This window comes from Callionymus lyra, chromosome 3 (genome assembly GCF_982586985.1).
Source record: "Callionymus lyra chromosome 3, fCalLyr1.hap1.1, whole genome shotgun sequence".
Lineage (NCBI taxonomy): Eukaryota > Metazoa > Chordata > Actinopteri > Syngnathiformes > Callionymidae > Callionymus > Callionymus lyra.
In genome coordinates, this window is record NC_141820.1 from 31662501 (window position 1) to 31686627 (window position 24127).

General features: G+C 38.3%; 2 protein-coding genes across 2 annotated transcripts; one reads left to right on the forward strand and one right to left on the reverse strand.

Moving 5' to 3' along the window:
* Positions 1-8276: 8276 nt before the first annotated feature.
* Positions 8277-11164, forward strand: gja4 (gap junction protein alpha 4). Its single transcript, XM_087787551.1, has one exon. The coding sequence runs from the start codon at positions 8298-8300 to the stop codon at positions 9327-9329; it is 1032 nt and encodes a 343-aa protein (XP_087643677.1). The 5' UTR covers positions 8277-8297; the 3' UTR covers positions 9330-11164.
* Positions 11165-17624: 6460 nt separating this feature from the next.
* On the reverse strand, positions 17625-22891 carry smim12 (small integral membrane protein 12). The gene is made up of 3 exons (XM_087785942.1): positions 22843-22891; positions 22035-22124; positions 17625-18606 (listed from the first exon to the last, which is right to left on the reverse strand). Exon 3 carries the CDS (start codon positions 18585-18587, stop codon positions 18312-18314), a length of 276 nt encoding a protein of 91 aa, XP_087642068.1. The 5' UTR covers positions 18588-18606; positions 22035-22124; positions 22843-22891; the 3' UTR covers positions 17625-18311.
* Between the last annotated feature and the right edge of the window lie 1236 nt (positions 22892-24127).

The window sequence follows — 24127 nt, forward strand, 5'->3', positions numbered from 1 at the left end:
AACCCTTGGTCGACATAAGGGCGAGTAGAAAATGAATGAAGTTTGAATACTGAATATCACTTTAAGCATTAACAATGTTTAATACTGTATTTTTAGTGCAGTGTGTCCCATGGAACTGACTCATTTGTTTTTATAACTCTGTTCTTATGCAAGTATTCCGTGACTCAGAGAGGATGTAATATCCATTTTAACCAGGTCTTTTTTAACAGCTTTGCTTTACACAGATTCTTATTTTGAGAGAAAGTGGTAAGACAATTTATGTAGTTAACGCTAACTAGTCAGAATGGACGGTGGAAAATGAATTCTTCTTTAGTGAGAGCTGATCACTTTAGTTAGGTGATGAAAATACTCAGGATATCTTGCCTCTGAAAACTAATGTATTTTCTATATCATACGGCGGGCCGTGCATCTCACACATAGGCCTTCAGTGGTGCACGTTTGAATGAACCACCTCTCAATAAATACTTTAAGGTTCTTTATACACGTCAGGGATCTCAGTATGTACTGTTATAGGTCAATAAAAAATTTAGACCATCATCAAATGAACATCAGTGCATTATATCAAAATATCACTCCGACTACAGTCAGTGTGGTTTCCATGGCCACGACACACAAGCTCTGCATCTGCATCGCTCCCCCCCACCCCCCAGATTTATTTTCCGATTATGTTTAGGCGAGCAGATAGTTACCATAATCATTTTAATCTCTGATCAAGCTAAATATAATTTATAGTAAAGTAAGTAATATGTTAAGGTATGTAACTGACTGACTTGCTAAAAAATATAACAATATTTTCTATGTAGGCTGAAAGAAATTATCTTTTTAAAAGTCTTTTTTTGTTTGTTTTGTTCTGCAAACTAAAATTATATTTTTGAACAAACTACAAGTAAAATCGCTGTCTTTGTTGTCCGTGTTACTGTTCCTTTAAGACTGAGACAGGTAAGGGATGGGGATCACATGTAAGCGCCAGCACCTTGAGGTGGTTGCCTGCCTGTCACTGGAAACACCTAAAAGGATCAAAACATGGAGTCACTTCCATCGGTCAAACACGACGTCACTTCCGTCCCGGGTCTTATACTTCGCTTCGTGGAGAAAGATGAACAATCCAGAGTGTGTAACGGGTCGTTTATTCTCCTCTTCAAGTCAAAAAAAAAAAATTCAAATCGACCGGAACCAATTCTTCTGGCGACTTCACAGATTGACAGCCCCGGACAGAATGGTGTTGAGCTGTTGAAATCTCGCTCTATTTAAGTCAAATTTCCCGTCCGGGAGGTCGTCTTATTCCGGCCAAATTGTTCTTTCAAGTTCCCTGTGTCACCGATCCCCCACTGAGAGACATCCTAATTTGTCTTCCTGTAATCTAATTATTCAAATGTTCTCGGGCGGGGGTCACCTTCTATTCCGTCTTTTATTTTCCCTCTAAAGAAGGGTCTATCTTGCTGCGTTCTTTGATATATAAGTTAAGGTGTGATCCGCAGATAAACAAATGTTTGAAACTACCGGTGTCGTAACTCTAATTCTAAGTCTCGAACCAGTGTGAATCAGTCTGAGTGGAATGTTTATTGTGAATGTGTGTATACAAACGTTCCTGCTCTTAGATCAAACGAGTAGATTAAACTTTATATTTTGTTATGTTTTTATTATCTTTTAGCATTAATTTAAGTATGGCGGATACGTATATAACAATTTTAATCTAACGCACCAAAACAAATGACCATTCATACACAATTTATAGTTTATGTTAATGTTGCATTAATTTATTCTTGCAAGATGTTTCAAAGACATTATCTGTTAAACCCAGTTATTAAGCTGATGCTATTGTAAATATAAATTTCCAGACAGAAAACAAAAAAGGCTGTTAGTCATTCTACATTGTTATAAAACACAAAAGGATAGAAAGTAAGTATGTAAAATAAACTTTATAATTGCAGGCTTTCGGAAATAACAACAACTAGTCTGTCTCTATATTCAGTGCTGAGCAACTATTTAAATGAAAGTCCAGCATCATTATTTGATTTATGGTAAAAGTTGTTTGTCTCCATCCGCATATCACAGCTTGAATTAGTCACCAACACGTCAAGAGGGAAGGAACCTGGTTATTTGAGTGGCAATGACATTTTCACAGGTGGCCCTGATCCCAGAGTAAAACCTGATTCATGTTATTGTCAACCATTTGTTCAACGTGATGAGTAGAGAATGACATTTGGTAACAATGCAGACTTTCTCGGAGAGCTGAAGCTCAAGAAGATAGTAAGTGACAATAATGAACACCCTTGAATACAATTACATCGTACACACGGTAACCAGGAAGTCGGGAGCTTTGTTTCAGTTCATTTGATTAATAACACACAACAATAGTTTAATTTAGATCGGAATAACACTGAATAAAGATTCTCAAAGAACTGCATAGGCATGAAGAAGTGTCTTATTTTTCTCAAGAGGTGGCGCCTTCAGTTTAAACATGATACGAAGTTACAGTTAAATAGCAAATGGCGGAATTTCCACCCTGCATTAAAGAAAAAGAAAATTGTGTCATGAATCACTAAACAATGAGACACAGGAGTGTAAGACAATAATGATGCAGAGTGGAGAAACTTAAGAAAACTTTGACATTTGAATTGAACAAACACCAAAAAAAAAAGTGTAACAAAACGTCCTTAAGATGGCATCAAAGTCCGGTGAGTCATTTCTTAAGCCACAAGTTCATCAGAAGTCCCAGACTCAGGAGGGGGGTATCAAAGCGGATGTGGATGGCATCGCACAAAAAAAGAGAGAAAATTAAGGCCAAAAGCTAAAGAAGACCAAAAACACAGAAGAAACAGTTACACAAAGTGCCAGGAAGATCTAAATGTCTACAAAGAACAGGTGATCCAACAAACGGATAGTACAAGGTGAAGTCAGGAATAACCAGATGGAACTAAGTACGAGCTGAAGCCGGTCTGAAGGTAAGCTAGCGTTTAAATTTGTCTGGGTTAATTGTTTTGATAGCCAACAGCCGTGCTTTTCCACCAAGCACCATTAAGAACTGCCCGGTCAACTGTTAACAGAACAGGTAAAAAATACCTAGAAAAAATAAAATCACTTAATAGTTTGTGACAAATGGTCATCTTTAGAAAAATCAAGGGTTAAAACTCCACTCAATTTCATCTAGAATTATTTAATAGTGTATACAATGTAATTCAATGTGAATTATAAGGAAAAAAAGAAAAATTGAAGAATAAATCAAACATAAACCTGGAGTGATTTTTGACCATGACCAGATTCAAAGCCTTCTCAACAAGCGTATCGATCACACTGAAGAGCCAATATTCTGTTTGTTCTCTGACACACATGATGAGCTCTGGCCATTGTTCCTCCTCTCTGAGCCTCTTGATTCTGCAATCCTGCTGATCTGCGTGTCCTTTTCTAATGACGCCGCGGTCACCTGCCGATGTGCATGTCAATGACAGGACGACGTCAATATTGCCGCTTCGGTGCCTCCATCTGACATCTACAAGCACACAACACACATTCAGAGCGACATGCAACACAGAGCAGTTCCATTTGTACTGCACGGTTCCATATGTAATGTAAAAATAAACTTTATTTGTTTATGTGTGTATAGCTTTCATTGTCAATCCGAGAAGTACCAACTCTTGTATTACGCAAATTAAGAGAGTGGTGTTCTTAGTTTCAATAAATTAAGGTGACCTATTTGTGAAGTTTCAAGTGATGCGTCGATGAAGCTTCATGAAGCAGTATTCATATATATTTAGAGCCCACTAGAGGGCTCTCTATTCTCTTTAATTAGCTGCTTTGACCAGCTATTATATTGCAAGTAACATGATTTGTTAGCGTTTGTTTTGCTCTCTGGTTTGTGGATCTTCCGTTTTGCAGAAACCCCATTATAGACTGTTTCGCCATCTTGAAAAATGTGTCACTATTTTTGTGAATTTCTCCACTTGGCACCTATCGTCTTCTGCTCCTGGGTCTGCTTTTTTTAAATTTATTGATACCAGGGTTGACAGTCCTCCACTAGTCGTTCCTACGCAACATTAAATAGGATGAATATTACTGATGAATTGATGAAGCTTCATCAACCAATATTTTATTTTCTAAAGTCCTCTAGATGGCATCTCCTTATAAAATCCATTGTGTTGAACAGCTACTTTACTAAAATTTCACTTCATTTTTAAACTGAGGGCGCCACCTATTGACCTCTAAACATCATAATACTGCTTCATGAATCTACATCAGCCCCTCACTACAGTTTCAGAGGAAAAAAAAGATGTCAATCTATGGAAGCAGCAGGATACGTTCAATTCTATGTTATACATTTTTTTAGGTCACGAGAAAACACTCTTTATTATAAAATATATATTGGACTGTTTCTTACAGTGCATGTCAAGAGACGCTGCGCCCTGTGGTGGAAGGGAATTGAGTTTACTGAAACAGACATTATCTTAATTGAGAACACAGGAAGAGAAAACACGCGTAAAGAACCAAGCTGCTCCATTAGCCAGCAACATCTTACTTCCCTGTTGGACTATTATCTCAGACGCTAAGAGAAAAAGGAGCAATCCAGCTGTTTACTGTGTATCTGTATTTGGATGTATACTGTGATGGAAAATATTATAAGACCACCCTTGTTATCTACAAACAATGGTTATGCTATCATGTTCTAACGCCTGAGTGTATCATAGACTTATGGACAAAAAAAATGCAATATTATTACGTAAGGAAAGTACCTTTTTTTTATTGACAAGACTTTCATAAAATGTTGGCAAACACATATATACAACTTGAACCAGCATGTATATCAAGAAGTTACTCGAGCTGTTTTAACAGACTTGTAGTATAAGTAATTTACACAGGCTACTGTCTCCCTCTGCTGGTCGCAAAGTAGTAATAATCAGAGTGAGAAACGCTGTGGAAAAGCTGGGGAACAACATTTCAGAAATAACTAGTTTGTAGGTGGAACGGGGGCCAGAGTAAAACCAGTTAATGACATTTTCATTGTGTACATTCAATGCAGTATATATTTCAATTTCAATATATTGAATGCATTTATTTTCTCTTTATTCTTAAGACATGTGTGTTTCTGTTCTCTATGTGTTTAGTATAGGTTTCTGTGTGTGGGTGTGTGTGTGTGTGTTTGCATGTACGCGCTCTCTGAATGGCATTTAAGTGATTTTACATATCATATTTAAAAAAGTTTTTCTTTCGAAAATTTAAATTTGATGAAGTTTCAATAAAAATTGCTAAAATTTGATGTCATAATAACTGCATTTAATCATTAATTGTATTTAATATTTATTATTCCTAGCTATACAGAACTATATGATGTTTAAAGTCGCCCCATCCATCTAAAATGTGTCCTTTAGGAAATTGAATTGTCCACCCCTGTCCTTAAACAATTGACGGATACCCTCTAGCGGCCACTGTTGAGAATTACAATCTAAACACGCATCGCCCTCACAACAACAACACATTTTCACAACCACTTAATAAAAACATTTGATTGTTAAAATATGTTTTCTACGCGTTATATTCTCCATCATCGCATTTTACGCTTTCGGATAAATACACACAAAAAAGCGGACATAAAATAAGTGACAAGAATTAGAATTTAAAGTTGATCTTGACATATAATATATCATTTTAATAAAATGAAAGTTTAAATTGATAATATTAATGGACTTGTACACGTATTTAATGCCGTAATTTAGTGGACACGTATTAAATGAGTAATTTAAGTATTTCCATCCTACTTCCTGGACTGAGTTCCTGAGGGAGGTCCAACATCGCAGGCATGGGAAAGTTTGCTCGACTTTTTCCAGATTTCAACCTTTTTTTTTCTCCCCCCCCCCTTCACTTATGAGACAAGACTGAGGAAGTGGAGAGTCAGAAGAGCAGTGACGCGGGGGAGCGAGCAGCTGAGCCCGGGAACACCCGAGGGAGACAAGTACCCCGACAGAGAAGGAGGTACCAGTACAGATTTATTATATTGATCTACGATTGTTGATAGATTTTCTGCTCAACTGTGAGGAGATAATCCACTATGGTGTTAAGAAAATTAAAAAGCTTTTATATACTTTAAACATTGTAGAATCATTTACAGAGAAAGGAGTCAGCTGAGGTGTTCTTAGTAGGAGAAGGCACCCATGACATGCTTCAGGGAGTTGATTTCATGGATAAGCTGATAAAGCATCAATGGTTTGGGAGGTCAGTTCTTTTATAAAAGGAGCTCGATGAAGAAACTTCAAGCAAGATGCTTTTTAATTTACAACTTCATTAATCAACATGAACCTCTTTAAACCAGTGGAAACAATATTTTCAGCTTCCAGTGAGGAAAACTTGCTGTTCTTAATCAAATTTAACACCCCGTGCAGCCTCCATGATAAATTCGTTATTTTTGGCTTGTCAGGACTGCCGACCACAGATTCAATTCACCAAAACTATTTTATAATTGGAAGATGATTTTGAAAAGATCGCGTGTCTCCATGACCCCAAAAAATGACTACATATAAATAGAAAAAAAAAACTTTTCTCTTGGTTATTGATTCGTAAAGCATCACACAATGGGCTGATGAAGCCTCATAAAACAATATCCTTAGATACACTATATGTCACTCCGTGATCTATCGATTTGTTTGAACATCCATTCTATTAAAATCTAGTTTGAAACTAGGACGTCACCTATTGATTGCTAAAAGGTAAGACATTGCTTTATAAAGCTTCATCAGCCAATCACTAATTTACCGACTATTTTCACTAAGAGGTTTAAGGACCATGTCATTTGTTTATTGCTGATAAATTGTGCCTTCACAAGATTATATTTATTTATTTTTGCCTACTTTGTTCGTCATTTGACAACAGAAGTTGGGACAATTGACTGAAATGACTCTTCTGTCCAATGACGTCACGATGAGAGTTCCCAGTCCCCTATGAGACGCAAAATAAACAAAAAAACACTGTCACTGCACAGAGTTCAACTTCACACACAGGATGTTTATTTAAAGTGTGTGTGTGTGTGCGCACATGTTGTGTGTCCTTCACATGTACCCTTAGAGCAGTTTATTCAGATTTCTGGTGACACTTGCCTTCCTGCATATTAAACATCACCTCCGTGGTTTTTCAGAGGTTTTTTTTCCAAGGTTTTTTTTTGTGGAAGTGTTCCATTCAGCCTATAAAGGCCTTGTTGTTCTATTGAACAAAGGGTTGGAACGTACCCCAACAACAGTGTGAGCTCATGGAAGAAGCAATTATGTGCCAGATATATGGCCTGCCCATGGAGGGGCCATGCTTACTACGTTGGAGGAAAAATACGCAGATCATTTGTATTCACTGCTCTTGTAATAAGCGCGTCTTTCTTTCTAGTGTTGAAGGTCAATTATATGTACAGTATATATGATGGGCCAATGAAGCTTCATGAAGCATCACCCTTTTTTTTCCAGAGCCCAATAGATGGCAGTTTCTGATTCTATAATTGACCAAACCAAGGGCGCCACCTACTGAGGTCTTACAAATAGGATTGAGTCAGTAATTGGGTGACTTAAGTCAGTCTGTCAAACTGAGCCTGAGAAACCTGGGTGTTGTATTTGATAAAGACATGTCTCTTGTCCAACACTGCAGAAAACTGACCAGAAACTGTTTCCTTCAACTGAGAAGAATCTCTAAACCAAGGAAAATGATGATCTGGAGCTTGTAATCCATGCGTTTGTTTCTTCTCGCCTGGACTATTCTTCAGTCTTAACAAGAAGGAGCTGTCTCGCCTGCAGTTGATTCAAAACTCTGCAGCGAGTTTCTTTCAGGATCAACTTTAAAATTCTGGTTCTTACTTTCAGAGCTATTCACGGTCAGGCTCCTCCTTACATCAGTGATCTGATCCAGCCTTACACCCCAGCTCGGGCTCTGAGGTCTGTGGATCAGAATCTACTGATGGTTCCACACACACGGTTCAGGACCAGAGGAGAGAAATCCTTCCAGGCTGTTGCTCCTAAGCTTTGGAACGATCTTCCTCTCTCTTTGCGCTTGATGGAGTCTACTGACTCCTATAAGAAACATCTTAAGACGTTTTTATTTGTTCAGGCTTTTCCTTGATTTTCTGGAACTCCTGTTGCCCTTTAAACTATATACTTAATTGAGTATTGTTTTGATTGTTTAAGCGCTTTGTGACCCTGGTCTGGAAAAGCCCTATACAAATAAAAATTACTTACTTACTTACTTACAATGCTTCATGAAGCTTAATCAGACGTAGTACTGGTTAAAGTGAAAATGCACTATTTAAGTGTCTCTACTTCTACCAACAGCAGAGGATGTCAAGAGCTGACTGGTCTTTTCTGGAGCACCTACTTGAGGAGGGCCAGGAGTATTCCACAGGCGTCGGCCGCATCTGGCTCACCGTCCTCTTCCTCTTCCGCATGCTGGCCCTGGGCACAGCAGCAGGACCAGCCTGGGACGACGAGCAATCCGACTTCGTTTGCAACACGCTGCAACCCGGCTGCACTTCCGTCTGCTACGACCGTGCCTTCCCCATCTCCCACTTCCGCTACTTCGTCCTCCAGATCATCTTCGTCTCGACGCCCACCATTTTCTATTTCGGCTATGTGGCGATCAGGACCAGGAAGGAAAACACAGAGCCGGAGTTGGGCGGCAAGAAGATAGTGGTCATTCAGTGGTCGGCAGAGAAGATCAACCTGGTGGAAAATAAGCCAACTGGGGACAATAATGCCGCCAAGGTCAACCCCAGGAGGCCAAAAGAACCTCCGAAACTCAAAGGAAAGCTGCTTTGTGCGTATGCATTTAGCATACTGATAAAAGTGATCTTGGAGGTGGGCTTCATTGTGGGATTATGGTTCCTCTATGATGGATTCTTCATTTCACCCAAGTTCGAGTGCAATGGGTTCCCGTGCCCTCACACCGTAGACTGCTTCGTCTCCCGTCCCACAGAGAAGACCATCTTCACTTTCTACAGTCAGGGAATCGCCGTGATTTCCTTGTTACTGAACATCATTGAGCTCTTCCACCTCGTACAACTCGCCGTCACTCACCGACTTCGGAAGCGTTTCCGTGAACAGGACTATCCTTCCACAAGTGTTCAAAAACGAGAGACAAAGGTGAAAATCCAGGAGCTTCCATTATCGGAGGAGGCTTCTGGCTACTCAAATGCACAACACATGGGAAGGCCTTTTGAGACACCTAGTGACCTACTTCCTAGTTACAACAACTGCATGCGCACAATGAGGTTGACCTACTCTCAAAGAGTTCAACCTGAAAAACACCGAAATCCAAATGTCGGGTCGAAGGCAAAGCCGGGATGTAAAAGACAAATCAAAAATTACGTGTGAACTGGATTTTCTTTTTGTATGGGTTATTTATGAACACTGTGAAAGAAAGCTACGAGATAGCGAGGGACAAGGCTGACAAAGACGGTTCACAAGAACAAAACCAAGGTATGACAGACATATAATTGCCTCACACTTGGGAGGTGGGTGATCGAGTACTGGTCAGAAGGGCCAACGTAAGACAAATGGGAAAGAAGAGCAGGTAGTTTACACAGATAAACCTGGATAGTGTCCTAGGGACCGTACATTGGGACCTTACTTCCATGTGAATAACTACCTGTGGGGTAAGGCTGTACACAAACCTGTACCACATTGACCAAGAACCCTGGCGAATCTCACTGAAAAGGGTGAAGACGATTATGCTCTTCCTCTGGTTTATTCAAGTCCTTCTGTACAAACAGGAAGAGTCCCGTGAAACCTGATCTACCTGTGACCAGAATCCAAGATAAATGCTCAAACCCCAGACATCTGTCCTCTTCAAATTCCTGTTAATACTCCCAAGTGTTGAATTTGCCCCTGATATTGCCAATACATGGAGGGCTCCATGAATAAATGGTGCTATTCACTGTTGAACATACCGTTCTGAGCAGAAGTGAGCCTGGAGGAGAGATGAAGAGTCACAAGACCAGCGCAGCCCTATTCTCTGAAGACTTTTGAAGTGTTCGACATCACACTTTATTTTCTTTCAGAGATCATTTGTGGTTCAGGATCAACACTTGATTCACATTTTCAGCCTATTTTGTCGCCCCGAGGCTCTTGGCCGCTTTGTGCACAATATGGAATGTTTTGCTTCTGGCTCTCGCGAGGATAATGGCTGTGCAGATGCAGTCATGCATGGGTCCATGTTCACAATGTCTTTCACACTATGGAATGTCGCTCAGGGATTTGTCGCCACTTGATATGTGTATATACTCAAAAAGCTGTTGTTTTTTTAAAGGAGATACCAAACATGGTGAGAATTAGTTCATTCTAGCGCTTGATGAAGTGATGAATTTGCAAATGGTTAATTAAAAACCAATGAATAAAACTAGTCAAAAACTTAATTGCTGGAACATTGATTGTTATTTATTAGTTTCAACTTGATCTTCAATCCAAAATTCAATTGCACATGGAGCAAGACGATTTAAAAACAGACCAGACATTGCAAGAATGTTTAGCATTTGATCTCAAAACAAGCTGCTAAAGATACAGTTGATGATGCAGAGAAAACAATTTAACTTGCAGTAACTTAATTCTCGTTGTGAGTTATGATCAAACTACAGTTTTCTTTCTTTCTTGTAACCAATAGGTACAGCTATTTACTGAACATATTTCATTGTAGCAGTTGCCTGGAAAACTCCATGCTAGCTGGTACAATCCAGACTGATGGGCCAAAGCTGTAAATGTATTATTGTCTATTTATTCTAATAAAACATACGTCAGAATCTACACATTTCATTTATTCACATACTTGTTGTTATTTACTTATCATGGTCGTGGAAGAGGCTATTCCAGCTGCTAAGGGTGAGAGGCAGGGGACACCCTGAAGAGGTCTCCAGCCTGCCACAGGGCACGGAGAGACAAACAACTATTCACACACACAATAACACTTATAGACAATTTAGTACTCAGTCACTATGTATGTTTTTTGTACTGTGGGAGGAAACCGGAGTACCCAGCGACAGGAATGACAGAGGTTGTCATTTTTATTTGACCAAATATATATATCTTTTTTTTTTTCAAAAAAATGTATCAAACCTGTTGTTGTGTCAGATGTACTTAAACTGCTTCACTGAAAATATTGGTACAAAACAAACTTGTTTAACTGTTTAAGTGTACTGTAACAGCATTTGTCAATGCTGAGGGTCCCAAAATAAAGGTTGTTGACATGAATGTGTCCAAACGTTGTCTCTGATGTGTTTTGGAACTTAAATATTCTCCAAGTCAAACATATACTGAACGTTTTTTGCATCTTTCAAAAAAGCAAAACAGTGTGAAGCAAAGAGCTGCTGGATTGGACTATCTTATCTTCTGTTGAGCTAATGATGAAGCTTCTGGAAACTTTATCATTACTTCTTCTTATTATTTTTTTTTTAAAGCTCAGAAGGTCACGCCCTAAGTGTTAAAATGCCTTCATTTCAAAAGAATAACTGCTAAAAGTAATTGATTTTAGAGAAGATGTTGAACACCGTCTCATGAAGATTCATTAATACTGATCTGTTTGGCTGTCCATTAATCTGCCCATAAGCTTATTAAATAACTACACAATGTTACACAACTAATAATTTTTAGTAAGAAATGTAAGCAGTAGTGTCGCTGTGAAGAAATGTGGAATAATATATATATATATTTTTTGAAATCACAACCTTATTATGGGAGTGCTTTAAATGAAATTCATATTATTTCATCACAAAATACAAATATTTTTATTTCTGCCCTCAACCACTGCTATCAATATTCTTTATAATATTCATACTATCCTTGTTGTGGTAAAGGTACAAAATAATTACACAAAATACTATATTATTAAAAAAAATGTTCATGTTCTTGAAATAAGCACAGATCTTATGCTGTCCCTGGATGACTTCTTCAAGGTCTTAACTGTGTGTATGTTAATATATTGTATTCTGCTCCAGACTACCTGAACAACGATGCTGGCCTTCACTGAGATTAACTCTAACCATGCGTCCCCTGCTGTAGTGTGTAATAAACGGTTGCCATGACAATCAGAGTCTAAAGACGGCACAACAGATTTCTGTGCCATTAAAGGCGGACCACACAAATAAAAATCCTGTTTTGTGTGAGGCCGGATTAATTTAAATATGAATAATTAAATTATCTGTGAAACCTTTTACAACTTGAACGGGCAATACAAGATGTTTCTTAAACCTTCTTAAGGTACCAGTATGCTATGCAGCGCGTCCAATTGCTCATTTGAAATGTGCTAACAAAATCTACAATTTCTTAATTAATGAAAAATAGCAGATGGTTCAGGAGAAACATGTAACACATTTAAATTGATAATGAAATTATTGTATAGATACAATATATCAAATAGTAGCCGTGTGTTGGCCAGATCTTAAAGGTCAACTAATGTGAAAATCCAATTCTCCTGAATCACTCAAATGTTTCAAATGTTCCAGCTAGCTGTAATCTGGCCCTGCTTTGTTAATACAACAAGTCCCGTGGAGGTGGATATTTCCAGGATTGATGACGTGCAGTGACAAACCTTGATACTTGACCAATCACAGCAGAGTGGGTGTGGTTATGGTAAATGAGATTTAATCTCCAGAAAAACAAAGTGTTTTCAGTGGGCGGGGCTTAACTACATTTTCTAATGTAAATATTTAAATGAAAAGAGAGTTTTGTACAACACATAATGATGAGTACAATATAGGTCCAAGTTCTATTTAAAAGATACTTAAATCAACAACCTGTAACGTATTAATGTATAGACTCAAACTGCTCGACAAAACTTTTTGAAAATCAGCATATAGATGTCTGACCTCTCTTAAGAGGTAGAGCAACTCGATCAGGTAAAAGGAAAGCGGGAAGAAGACCCTTGTGAAAATTCAAATATGTCAAAATTTGATAGAATGAAGAATATGATACATATATAAAATTTGAAGGGAGATTTCCAGAATTTCTGCTTCTTTAAGTTTCATTTGTTTTAAAATATTTTAAATCCTTTTTCATTTCGTTTTCTTCAAACCCTTAAAAAACCAACTTATGTAATTGACTTAGCCGGGAATTCAGCAAGTATTTCAGCTTGTTATATAAAAATATATTAATAAATATATGTATGGATTTCAATACAGCGTCTTGTCCTGATTGTAATCTCAAAAACGAATTTTGAAATATTTTGCACTGAACTGTTCCTGAATTACACACTGTTGTCATCAAAGCTCACTTCAGGTAATTCATAACACTTTCTTCTTGGTTTTTAACTGCTGTCAACCTTCCAAAGATTCCATCTCCACCCTCCATGATAACAAACTGTTGGTGGAGGTCGGCGGGTACATTTTTTGCGCCATGTTTGGGTGTGTGTTTTCACAAGTCCAGGGGTCATGAAACAGATTGTCATAGGGCGAACAGCACTTCTCGTGCCGACAGTTATAAATCAACAAACATGTATCTTCATCACCAGTCAATAGGGAAGTCACCTGACTCCTGGTTTATCTGGAGAGAAACCAGAGGTTTCTTCATGATAGAGAGAGGAAAGTTGTTGTAAAAGTACTCAGAAAGAAAGAGAAAAAACAACCCTTGAGGGCACGGGTGACCCTCTCCATTATTACAAAGTGGATTCAACTGAGTATTTCCTGACGTGGTCACTGCTGATGCATTTCCTTTCTGCCTCAAACCTTGTCCATCCGACTGAATAATACAACAGAATAGCTGCCAGGAAGTCCTTTAAACTGGAAAATGAAGCAGAACAGAGAAAATTATGTATGAAAGATGAACCTTATACTGATCAACAGAGAACCGTTTGAAACTATTTACGTCATAAATAAGTATATTAAAAAAAAAATTTCACTTAGAATTAGATACGTGCAATTATATACTTAATTAAGGTTTTCTTACTTAAGGGCAACTAATGTGTTGATTAAGGAGTCTCTTAAATAGATGTTGGACCTCTATTGTACTCATCAGTATGAGTGTGTTTTTACAAAACTCTTACTTGAAAAATATTTACATTAGAAAATGTGCTTAAGCCCCGCCCACTGAAAACTGTTTTTCTGGAGATTAAATCTGGTTTACTCTGTTCACACTCTCACCCACCCTGCTGTGATTGGTTAAAACATCCGAAGGAGATCTCCGGGGAGGGATTAATAAAGTCCATCTTATCTAATCGAGGTTTGTCACATAGCATCATCAATCCCGGAAGTCTCAACCTCCAAGTGACTTGTTGTACAAACAAGGGGGGCGTTATTACAGCTGGGTGGAGGAGGAGTGAAGACCATGATTAAGTCATGATGGACTATGCCCTCTTACCACTTGTTCGCCGAGATTTCAGACGGGGGAGAACTTTATAAAGTAATAAGTTCTAAACATGGTCATGATGAGGAACTTACTGCATCTGGACTCAGCTGGACTCACTGGAATGAAGCTGGACTCCATGGTGACAGTTGCTGAGAGGAGATCACTGGACAAACTACTGTCCATCATGGATGATGACAGTCATCCTCTCAACACTGTCATCAGTAAGCAGAGAAGCAGAATGAGTGCACGAATGCTCCTTCCCAGGTGCAAAACAAATAGACTCAAGGACTCAATTCCTCGGGCTATTAAATTGTACAATTCTGAATTCGGGGGCAGGAGTGGAGTGAGAGTATCTGAATGTTCTGTTCTATGTTAGTCTTTGTATCCTTTGTCTTTGTTATTTTTCTTTGATCTTTGTTCTTTATCTTTAGACTTAGATTGTATCATCTTGTTCTTTCTCTTTATTTCTCTTTGTTTTTGTTCTTATTTTATTTTGATTTATTTTTTATGAAGGAATTGCTGTATTTTCTGTGGCTATTGGAAAAAAACAATTTCCCGAAGGAGACCTCCTGAGGGATCAATAAAGTTTTACCTTACCTTACCTGACCTTATCTTGGAGAGGAAGACTTCAACATTTGAAACATGTAAGAAAGTCAGGAGAGTAGGAGTTGGACATTACTTGTACTTTAACTTCTTTAGAATTTTAACTTTTTTGAAAACAAGGAGAAGCTCTGATGTTTTCATTACGATGATTTATAAACCGGTGGCAACAATGAGAATTGGACTCTTTATTGACTAAACTGGCCGTAGTTCCCGTCTCCGTCGCTTCGCTTTGAAGCGGCAGCCAGAAAAACCAGGGTCACGGACAATAATCATGCAACAAACCCACGACACCCCATTGTCAGAGAGGACAATCGTCGCCAGCCGACATGCGGGTGGAAACAATACTGGAGCAGGAAACGGTCGAATCCAGTTCCTGACGCGAGTTAAATTTAGTTTTGGCTGGAGATTCTCATTATCAACAGATAAGCGGCTTTCATTTTTGTCTGTGGTGATTATCAGAAATAAAATCCCCCAAAACAGTCTTGCCTATCTGTAATGGGCATCATTTGATGTAGAAACCCTGGAACCTGAAAGGTGGTTTCTCAGATAATCCTTCTGAAAAAATGATGAGTTGTCGCCCTTCTAGTTCGTACACAGCTCTATTGTTCCCTCAAGGCAGGGTTACAGTGTCCAGCCTGTACACTCAGGATGTTGTATCCTTATAAGAAACAGCATCCCTTTTACCCTACTCCTCCTCCTCAACGTCCAATTGAAACAATCGCTCTTCCTCTGTGTTCAGTTCCCACACGGCTGGCCAGTCATCATTGTTTGATGGTGGACTTGTTTCTGGACTATTCCCCCGGGTGGGCACAAACACACAAACACACACACACCCAAACTACACAAACTCAATGAGAGGATTGTGAGTCAGACGGAAATTTCCACCAACTTGCTTTAGTCATAGAGATAACCTGCCGATGGCAAACTTCCACCCTAATTACTGTGCAATGGAACGAACTGTACTAACAGATTTCACAGAAATCCTCGTCCTCTTCGACCAACGGAGTCAAACTAAAACACACAAGGGGCCAAAATCTTTCACAGTCTTAGTTGTCAAATTAGGAGTACTAGTTTTACTCCAATTGTTGTCATCCATAATCTCTGTCCGTTATTTTAGGACAAATTATCAATATGAAAATTAATCTAGTTGGATTTTAAAGCAACAATCCGGCGGGTCATATAAAATGACTTGGTGAGCTGGATTGGGCCCAGAGGGATTAAGTTTGATGCATATGCATTACACTGTGTGTCTTGTGGACTAGCATAACTTGTCTTTACAAAGTAGAAAGACATTGTGTTACTGATGGGTTAAGAGAATAGGATTTGCAGGATAAAGTTGTCTCAACTTTTCTTGATGGTGCCTATCAAGTTCTACTCTCAATCACCATTCCAAAGGACACAAGTCAGAACTCAAGAGACAAGCGGCAATTCTGACCAGCTCTAGTAGAAGAACTCACATTTCTCCGATCCTTAAAACTCTTCACTGGCTTCCAGTTTCTTTCAGGATCAACTTTAAAATTCTGGTTCTTACTTTCAGAGCTATTCATGGTCAGGCTCCTCCTTACGTCATGTTGATCTGATCCAGCCTTACACCCCAGCTCGGGCTCTGAGGTCTGTGGATCAGAATCTACTGATGGTTCCTGAACACGGTTCAGGACCAGAGGAGAGAAATACTTTCAGGCCGTTGCTCCTAAGCTTTGGAACGATCTTCCTCTCTCTCTGATGGATCTACTGACTCCTTCAAGAAACATCTTAAGACGTTTTTATTTCTTCAGGCTTTTCCTTGATTTTCTGAAACTGGAATTGTTTAAGTGCTTTGTGACCCTGGTCTGGAAAAGCACTATATAAATAAAAATTATTTACTTACAAGGACAACTCCATTCTATGACTCAATTTTATTTTATTTTTGTTAGTCGATTGGTCGGGTCAGTAAATTAGGGTTATACACCGCTCGCCAGACCAATGCTGCTCGAGCCTATTATTATTCATCCTCGATCCGTTTTGGGCACTCTTTTCGCCCTGCACCGTTGAGTCCATGCAAACGAAAAATACATCAAAATGTGCGGCCCGATCGGACTCTCACTGCTATTATCTTTCTCACCAGAAAATAAATTATAAAATATATAAAAACTGCGATACATTTTTCCCGTAAGGAATGAATGGGACGAGGTCAAAAAGTAGCAAATCTGCAACATCTCCTGCTTGTGGATTCTGGGAAGTGTCGTTTCTAAGACCTGTTCAAGGATTTAGCTTAACAGTGTCTCATCTCAGCAAATTATTTTTTTTACTTTTAACAACTTAATTTCTTCTGCGCCCTCGAACCATTAAATGTTTTCCATACACTGAAAACACCGTGTACGGCCATTATAGTCTTCTGATCCCACCCTGATTGTAAAACAAAAACTGTGATGACAAATTTTCAACAAGAGGGTGTTGTAAAGTGAGGAAAAGTAGGCGAAGATGAAGATGACGAGACGAGACTAAAAGTGGTTTACAAATAAAACCAATGCTATGTTGACAAAAACACCATAAATAATATAATTTCTCTGCATCAGACAGCACAAACAAAATATATACAACTTTTACTGGATAGAAATCAAGTAAATTAACCAATAGACAAAAATAATTTTGAAGTAGTTATGGTCTGATGAAGCAGTGTTTTCCTTTCTTTTGAACAGCTGTTCTAATGAAACATAATATTTTTGTTATAATGCTGGATTAAAATGTAAAAAGAAATTGAAACATTAAAACGTTTATTTTCTGCTGGGCATGTTGGGTATGTAAACACATCAACAACATTTGTTATGTTTTTGCTAAGCTAGCTACAAATAGAAACTTCTACACAGTTAGCTCCTTTCTCCTTCAGCAGATCTTATCCATAACTTGTCCTTAAGGACTGCTTTGTTTATTGAATTCTCATCTGAACATCTCTTTCATTTATTTTAGGTTTGAAGATTTCACTCAGTGTTGCATCGTGAAGTAACATTGAAACTAACGCTTTATTATTTTTTTAATGTATGGAATATTATTGATCAAGTAACATCCATGTTTTATTTCACACCTTTAGACGACACCTTAAACTAAAACAGACCAAGTTGAGTAACTTTCTAAAATGAAAGTTTTTTTTTCGCCACACAAAGGCTTTTAAGCAGCTTAAACTTCCTGAGAGACCACACACTCCGTTGGCTTATTGTGTCACATACCATGAAAGCGAGAACAAAAGGAAGGTGTTTTCCTCTTCAACTTTGTCAGCTGTGGCTCGTGGGGACGGACATGGAAAGTTCAAACCAAGATTCTAGCATCCCACGATGAATGCAGGACAATGTTTGTTTTCTAACTGTGTTTGACTGTTACACGTGCGGAACGATCATGTGAGATCATATGATTTAAAAGAATCAAGACACTTGGCAGCATTGAGGTCCATTAGCTCTTTTCAGTGCGGTTTCTGTTCAGAACTGCTTTGGGAGTAAACTCCAGTTTGTCTTTCAGACTGAGCACCTGCGTGCTGTCCACTCCAGCTTGTTCCTGCAGCTTCCTGTCCTCCCTCATTTCCAGAATGCTTTTCTCCTCCGGTTTGGCCTCAGGCGTTCCTCTGATGAACCACTCCAAATGGTAGCCGACTGCCCCGACGACGAGGGCCACGGGGAACGTCACGTAGGGAGTGTAAGTGCGGACTGCGACCCAAAGTATAGGCAACATGGTTTCAGAAGCTGGGCGCCTAGAAACAGAAAGAGAGTTTGGTAATGCGCAAACAAGAAAATAATAAAACATCTTTCAGAGCGTTTTTGTTTTTTTGCTATATTTAAAGCCCTGGTTGGTTAAATTCCTCGGAGGCCACAATTAAAACTTATACTATTGTGAAGGGCAAAAATTAAATGAGTGAAAGGCCTAAATTGAATTAAAAAAAAGGTGTCATTAAAAAATCTAATACAATCAATCAAAATATGGAAATAAATATTTAGTTGTATTTCATACGATTTAAAATAATCTCATAATAAAACAAAAAAAAACATTTTCTTTCCAAATATTTTATATAAGCTTAACACCACCACAAACAAAAAGATTCTCGGGGGAACCGGGTCACCTTGACCCATAGACAACACAAGGGATACCACAAACACATCTGTTTTTGGGCCTGTGGGTCACCTTGACCCGGAGAAAACGAAATGATTTAAATGTTTTTGTGAGAAAAGAATTCCTCATGAAAATGACAAAAACCCAATCATCATATTGAGAGTTAATCTAGTCATGAATGAAAAAAGATCAACAATGTTACACATAAATAAAACCAAAGGACTGAGTTACTTTGCCATGGTCTGATTTGGAGGTTTTATAACTAAAATGTTTGATTTATGGGAGTTGGAATCTATATAATTTTAAACAGCTACTAAGTGTTGGAGGCCACCCAGTGTTTCCAAAACATTGATAAAACCATGGCAGGCTGCTATATTACGCCCCCCTCTTCCCACGAAACAATATTCAATGTTATACAAGAAGACTACAAATATAATCATTTAATCCATGTGTTTGTGTTTTCTCGTTTAGACTATTGTAACAGTTTATTTTCGTGTCTAAACAACAACAAGAAGTCTAGGCTGAAGTTAATACAAACTCTTCAGCGAGAAATCTGACCTGCTCTGGTAGAAGAACTGACATTTCTCCCATCCTTAAAACTCTTCACTGGCTGCCAGTTTATTTCAGGATCAATTTTAAAATTCTGGTTCTTACTTTCAGATCTATTCATGGTCAGACTCCTCCTTTCATCACTGATCTGATCCAGCCTTAAGACCTTGACACACCGCGCCGACTGTCGGGAGTCTGATGCCGTCGGGCAGTCCTGTGTGGTCTGATGTACCGTAAATTCCGGACTACAGAGCGCACCCAATTAAAAGCCGCATGCTCAAATTTTAGATAGAAAATCCATTTTGTAATTATACATGCTGCACTGGATTTTAAGCCGCAGGTTTAAACAGCCAAAAAAATTAACTACCGGTAATTCACGTCCATTTCTTACACTTAAATAAATAAAGCACTGTGTTATTCTTCTTAAGCATTGTTCAGATATTTACACAGAAAGATATTACAGTGAAGATTTTTTAAAAACTTTTTTTATTTAATCTTCTTAGTAACATAAACAAATATATTACATACGGTACCTAAAACATGCTTCATAACTTAATAACTTAACTTCTTATAAGTACCGTAATAACATATACCACATACCGCATCCTACCAGAAAAAGTCACTCATCGCCTTCATTTTCCTCCTGCGCACTAAAGCCATCAAAGTCCTCTAACTCAGTGTCCGAATTGAACAGCCTCAGGATCTCATCACTCGTTACAGTCTCCTCGTTTTCGATGTCGGATGAGTGCACGCCGTCTTCTTCATCGCGCAGCAGCCCAGCCTTTCGGAACCCGTTGGTGATGGTTGATGTTTTGACACGGCTCCACGCATTTAGGATCCACTGGCAGACTTGAGTTAAAGATGCTCTTCGCATGTGTCCTGTTTTGGTAAAAGATTTCTCACCGCTTGTCATCCAAGTCTCCCACTCTTCGCGCAGTGCCACTTTAAATGCCCGGTTCACGCTGATGTCCAGTGGCTGTAGATACTTAGTGGTACCCCCAGGAATCACAGCTGGAGTTGAGTTTGTGCACTTGATTGCAGCTTTCACTGAATCTGTTATATGCGCCCTCATGCTGTCCATAACGAGCAATGGTTTTTTTCTGCGAAAAAAGCCCCCCGGTCGCTTTGAGTAGCACTCTCTGAGCCAATCCTTCATTAGGCTCTCTGTCATCCAACCTTTCTCATTGACTTTCACCACGATTTCCTTTGGGAATTTTTCCTTTGGCATTGTCAGCCGCTTAAAAATCACCATCGGTGGAAGCTTAATTCCCGATGCTGCGCAGCTCAGTACATAGGTAAAATGTGTTCTCTCGTGGCCGCTTGTTTTCAGTGTGACGGAGGAGTCACCTTTTTTATTTACAGTCCGAGTGAGAGGCGGGTCAAACGTCAGAGGTACTTCATCCATATTTATGATTTCATCTGGCCCGATGGAATTCTCCGCTATCTTTGTTTGAGTGAATGTGCGGAATGAAGTAAGTTTCTCCTTGTAGTCGGGAGGGAGCTGCTGACACAAAGTTGTGCGTGCCCTAACAGACAGGCTTTTCCGTTTCATAAATCTAAAACACCACGATGGCCCATATTTTAATCTCGGTCATCACAAAAAAAAATGAATAAGCCGCACCGTAGTATAAACCGCAGTGTTTAAAGTGTAGGAAAAAAGTAGCGGCTTGTAGTCCGGAATTTACGGTAGTCTGGCCCGTCCCTCGAAAAAATGCCTCGCTTACACACCAAAGAGACTGTCGGCAAAAGTGTACGTTATGCTCTGAGACTAGTCGAGAATGGTCTGTGTTTTCACCCGTTGAACGCAAGATGAAATAAAACTCCTGTGTCTGTCTTATGTGTCTTGATCTTTTAAAGTATACATTTTAACTGTGTATTGTTTGTGAATGTTAAAGCTCTTTGTGACCCTGGTCTAGAAAGGTACTTTACAAATAACCTTTACTTACTTACTTAAAAATACACTTTCTCTGCAACAGCTTTACCTGGACGAGTGTCACGAGTTCAATCATGTAAAATCAGCCACAGTGCCAATTAAATTTAAAGAAGAACAAATGTTTACAAAATAAAGAATCTATTGAACAAATAAACTATGTGTGTGTTTATTATAATAGTAATACATCTAATAAGGTTATGATTAAAGAGTAATAATATCACTTCATGTAGTTTATGTATTTTTTTATCAGTAGAAAGTTATTCTAATATTGGGTTCAAATAAAAAGTAGAGCTTTTGAGGAAAACGCTGTGAACGTCAATTAAAATCAGATATGGAATGTTTTATGTTTTTGTCACAATTCATTACAGGTCATTACTCTTTGCTGACTTGATGATAGAGACAATCCAGCTCCTACAGGTGATTTATGTGGCGAATCTTGGTATATCAGGTGGTTGCATTTGCTAGTTTGCAGCTTCATTTTATCCAGTTAGACTAAAGCATGTCGCAAAAATTAAATATAAGCTGTTCCTTACCTGGCAATTAACAAAAAAAAACTGATAAAAAAAGGCTTGTGTGTAAACATCACATACCTTCTGGATGTTGACGTTGTCCTTTTTCAGCGGGTCTTCCAATTAAAGCCTTTTTTCAATCCAATTATTTAACATTGACATTTGTATGACCTATTGTGTACACAAATACAAACACAAGTCAGAACAGTGAGAAAACCATACATAGATCCTAACATTATTTTAACTATCAATGGGACACAATGGGTAACATAGCTGCTGGTTTAAACAGTAGATAACAGGTTGGATATTACATTATTTATTTTAATTTTTTCTCATAATACCCACATCAAGTTCCGCTTTGTTGAACTGTACAAAATTAAAGTAATTTAGGAAATAAGATTTCCATTGTTGAGTCATGGCCAGAAACATTTTTCTATTGAATGAAATGAAGATAAAACTATTGAATCCTGTTTATTTTTAGTTAAAAAATAGTGACAATGTGTTTGCTTCTCTATAATACCTAAGCAACTGTTCGGCAGATTAAAACAAAAATAAATAAGCAAAACATTTCATCTGAACAGTTGACCATTTCAATCTAAAACATTTTATGCTAGTAAACAACACAGACGTTGATTTAAAAATGACTTAATTTAAGAAGGTAATGGGGAAATTCTCTGTCACACAGTATGAGATGTCTTTGTTGGTATAAAATACAATATGATGGTAAGTTTAAACAGCAACATTAGCTTAAAGTGGCGAAACAGTTTTAGGTGATCGATTGCTTCCCACGGCGCAGCATGAAGTCATAGGAATGTCAAATACTAGTTGATCTTATAAAAAAAATGATTTCGTGATCGATGGTTAAGTAAAAGTTGAATGTGCAACTAACCTTCAAACAGTTGCACGCCTGAGTTTACTTGACTTCCGTGTCCTTTGACGTCATCAAAACCGTCTTCCTCTAGTTCGCCCCTCGACAAAACAGTGACTCTACCACCACCAAATGGACACCAGTGGCATTGCAGGAATAGATAATTACCGCAAGTGACATATTTATTCTATTTATTTAACATGTGTGTACATTTTGGAAAACTTATTTTTTTTATTTATCTGTCTCAGCCAAGTGGAGCGTGTATATTTTGAGGAAAAAAAGAGAACGTACATGCAACGGACAGACTTACCTGGATCTCCACACAAATGTATGTTTGTAAAAATCCATCATCAATGTATCAAACATCTGTTGGGTTACTCCTGAGCTCAAAGTGCAAAAATACTGAAAGTTCTTTCCGAGATCTATTCTGAGAAAATAGAACAACAAGAGAGGGGGTGATGGAGGTAAAGGGATGGGATGGGGGGATCCTTCCTGTGTGAATAACCCATCTTAGAAAAACTGACTTCACAGCGCTCTCTCCTTTTAGAAGTACATTTCATTTGCATTTTTTAAATAAATTATTTTGTGATTTATAATTGAAGCGTGTTGATTTTGTTTTCAAAGCCAAGTAAATGGGGTTAAAATGTGAAATTGAAACACAAGAATGTTTGTAATCATTATATTATTATCATTAATAATCATAGTAGAATTATAAGTACTAGTAGTACTATTGATTATTTTTAATCTTACTCTCACTAGGACCTTAGAAACACATTTTGCTCTGATTGTAATGACATTTAGAAACTATCCTTTTAAAGAAACCATGATCTGGGACATGTTCATCTTGTTCTATTTAAAGTTGGGCAAGCAGTGTCCCTTTAGTTTGATCAAAACGAATGTATATTTGTTACAAATGAGATAAAGGTTCTTGTTGAGGCAGTTTATTGTTTTATCTTTCTGGCAACCCTTCTCTCTGACCCACTGCAGTAAAGTAGTTTGGTGGTCGCATGACATTCACAGAATCTCCACCCGGTCTTCCAGTCAAATATCATAGTGAAGAGCATTGTTAGTGTAATAGCTCAAGGGTTTACAGATAGAAAAAGTAAACTCAAACATCGGCTGGAAAATCTCTCCTCTCAGTGAATCTATCGAGTGGCTATAGTTCACTGGTTCACGATTTGCGAGCCACCGGCTGATTTGGAAGATTTGCTTTTGTTATTCCACGATGGAAAAGTGAGAGCGAGAAACCATGACGAGCAGTTCTGCAAGAAACAAAATATAATCTATGCTGCTGTAGTTTCACGGT

Coding starts and splice junctions, on each gene's coding strand:
- smim12 (XM_087785942.1), bottom strand. CDS start 18,587: ATGTTGCCTATACTTTGGGTCGCAGTCCGCACTTACACTCCCTACGTG.
- gja4 (XM_087787551.1), top strand. CDS start 8,298: ATGTCAAGAGCTGACTGGTCTTTTCTGGAGCACCTACTTGAGGAGGGC.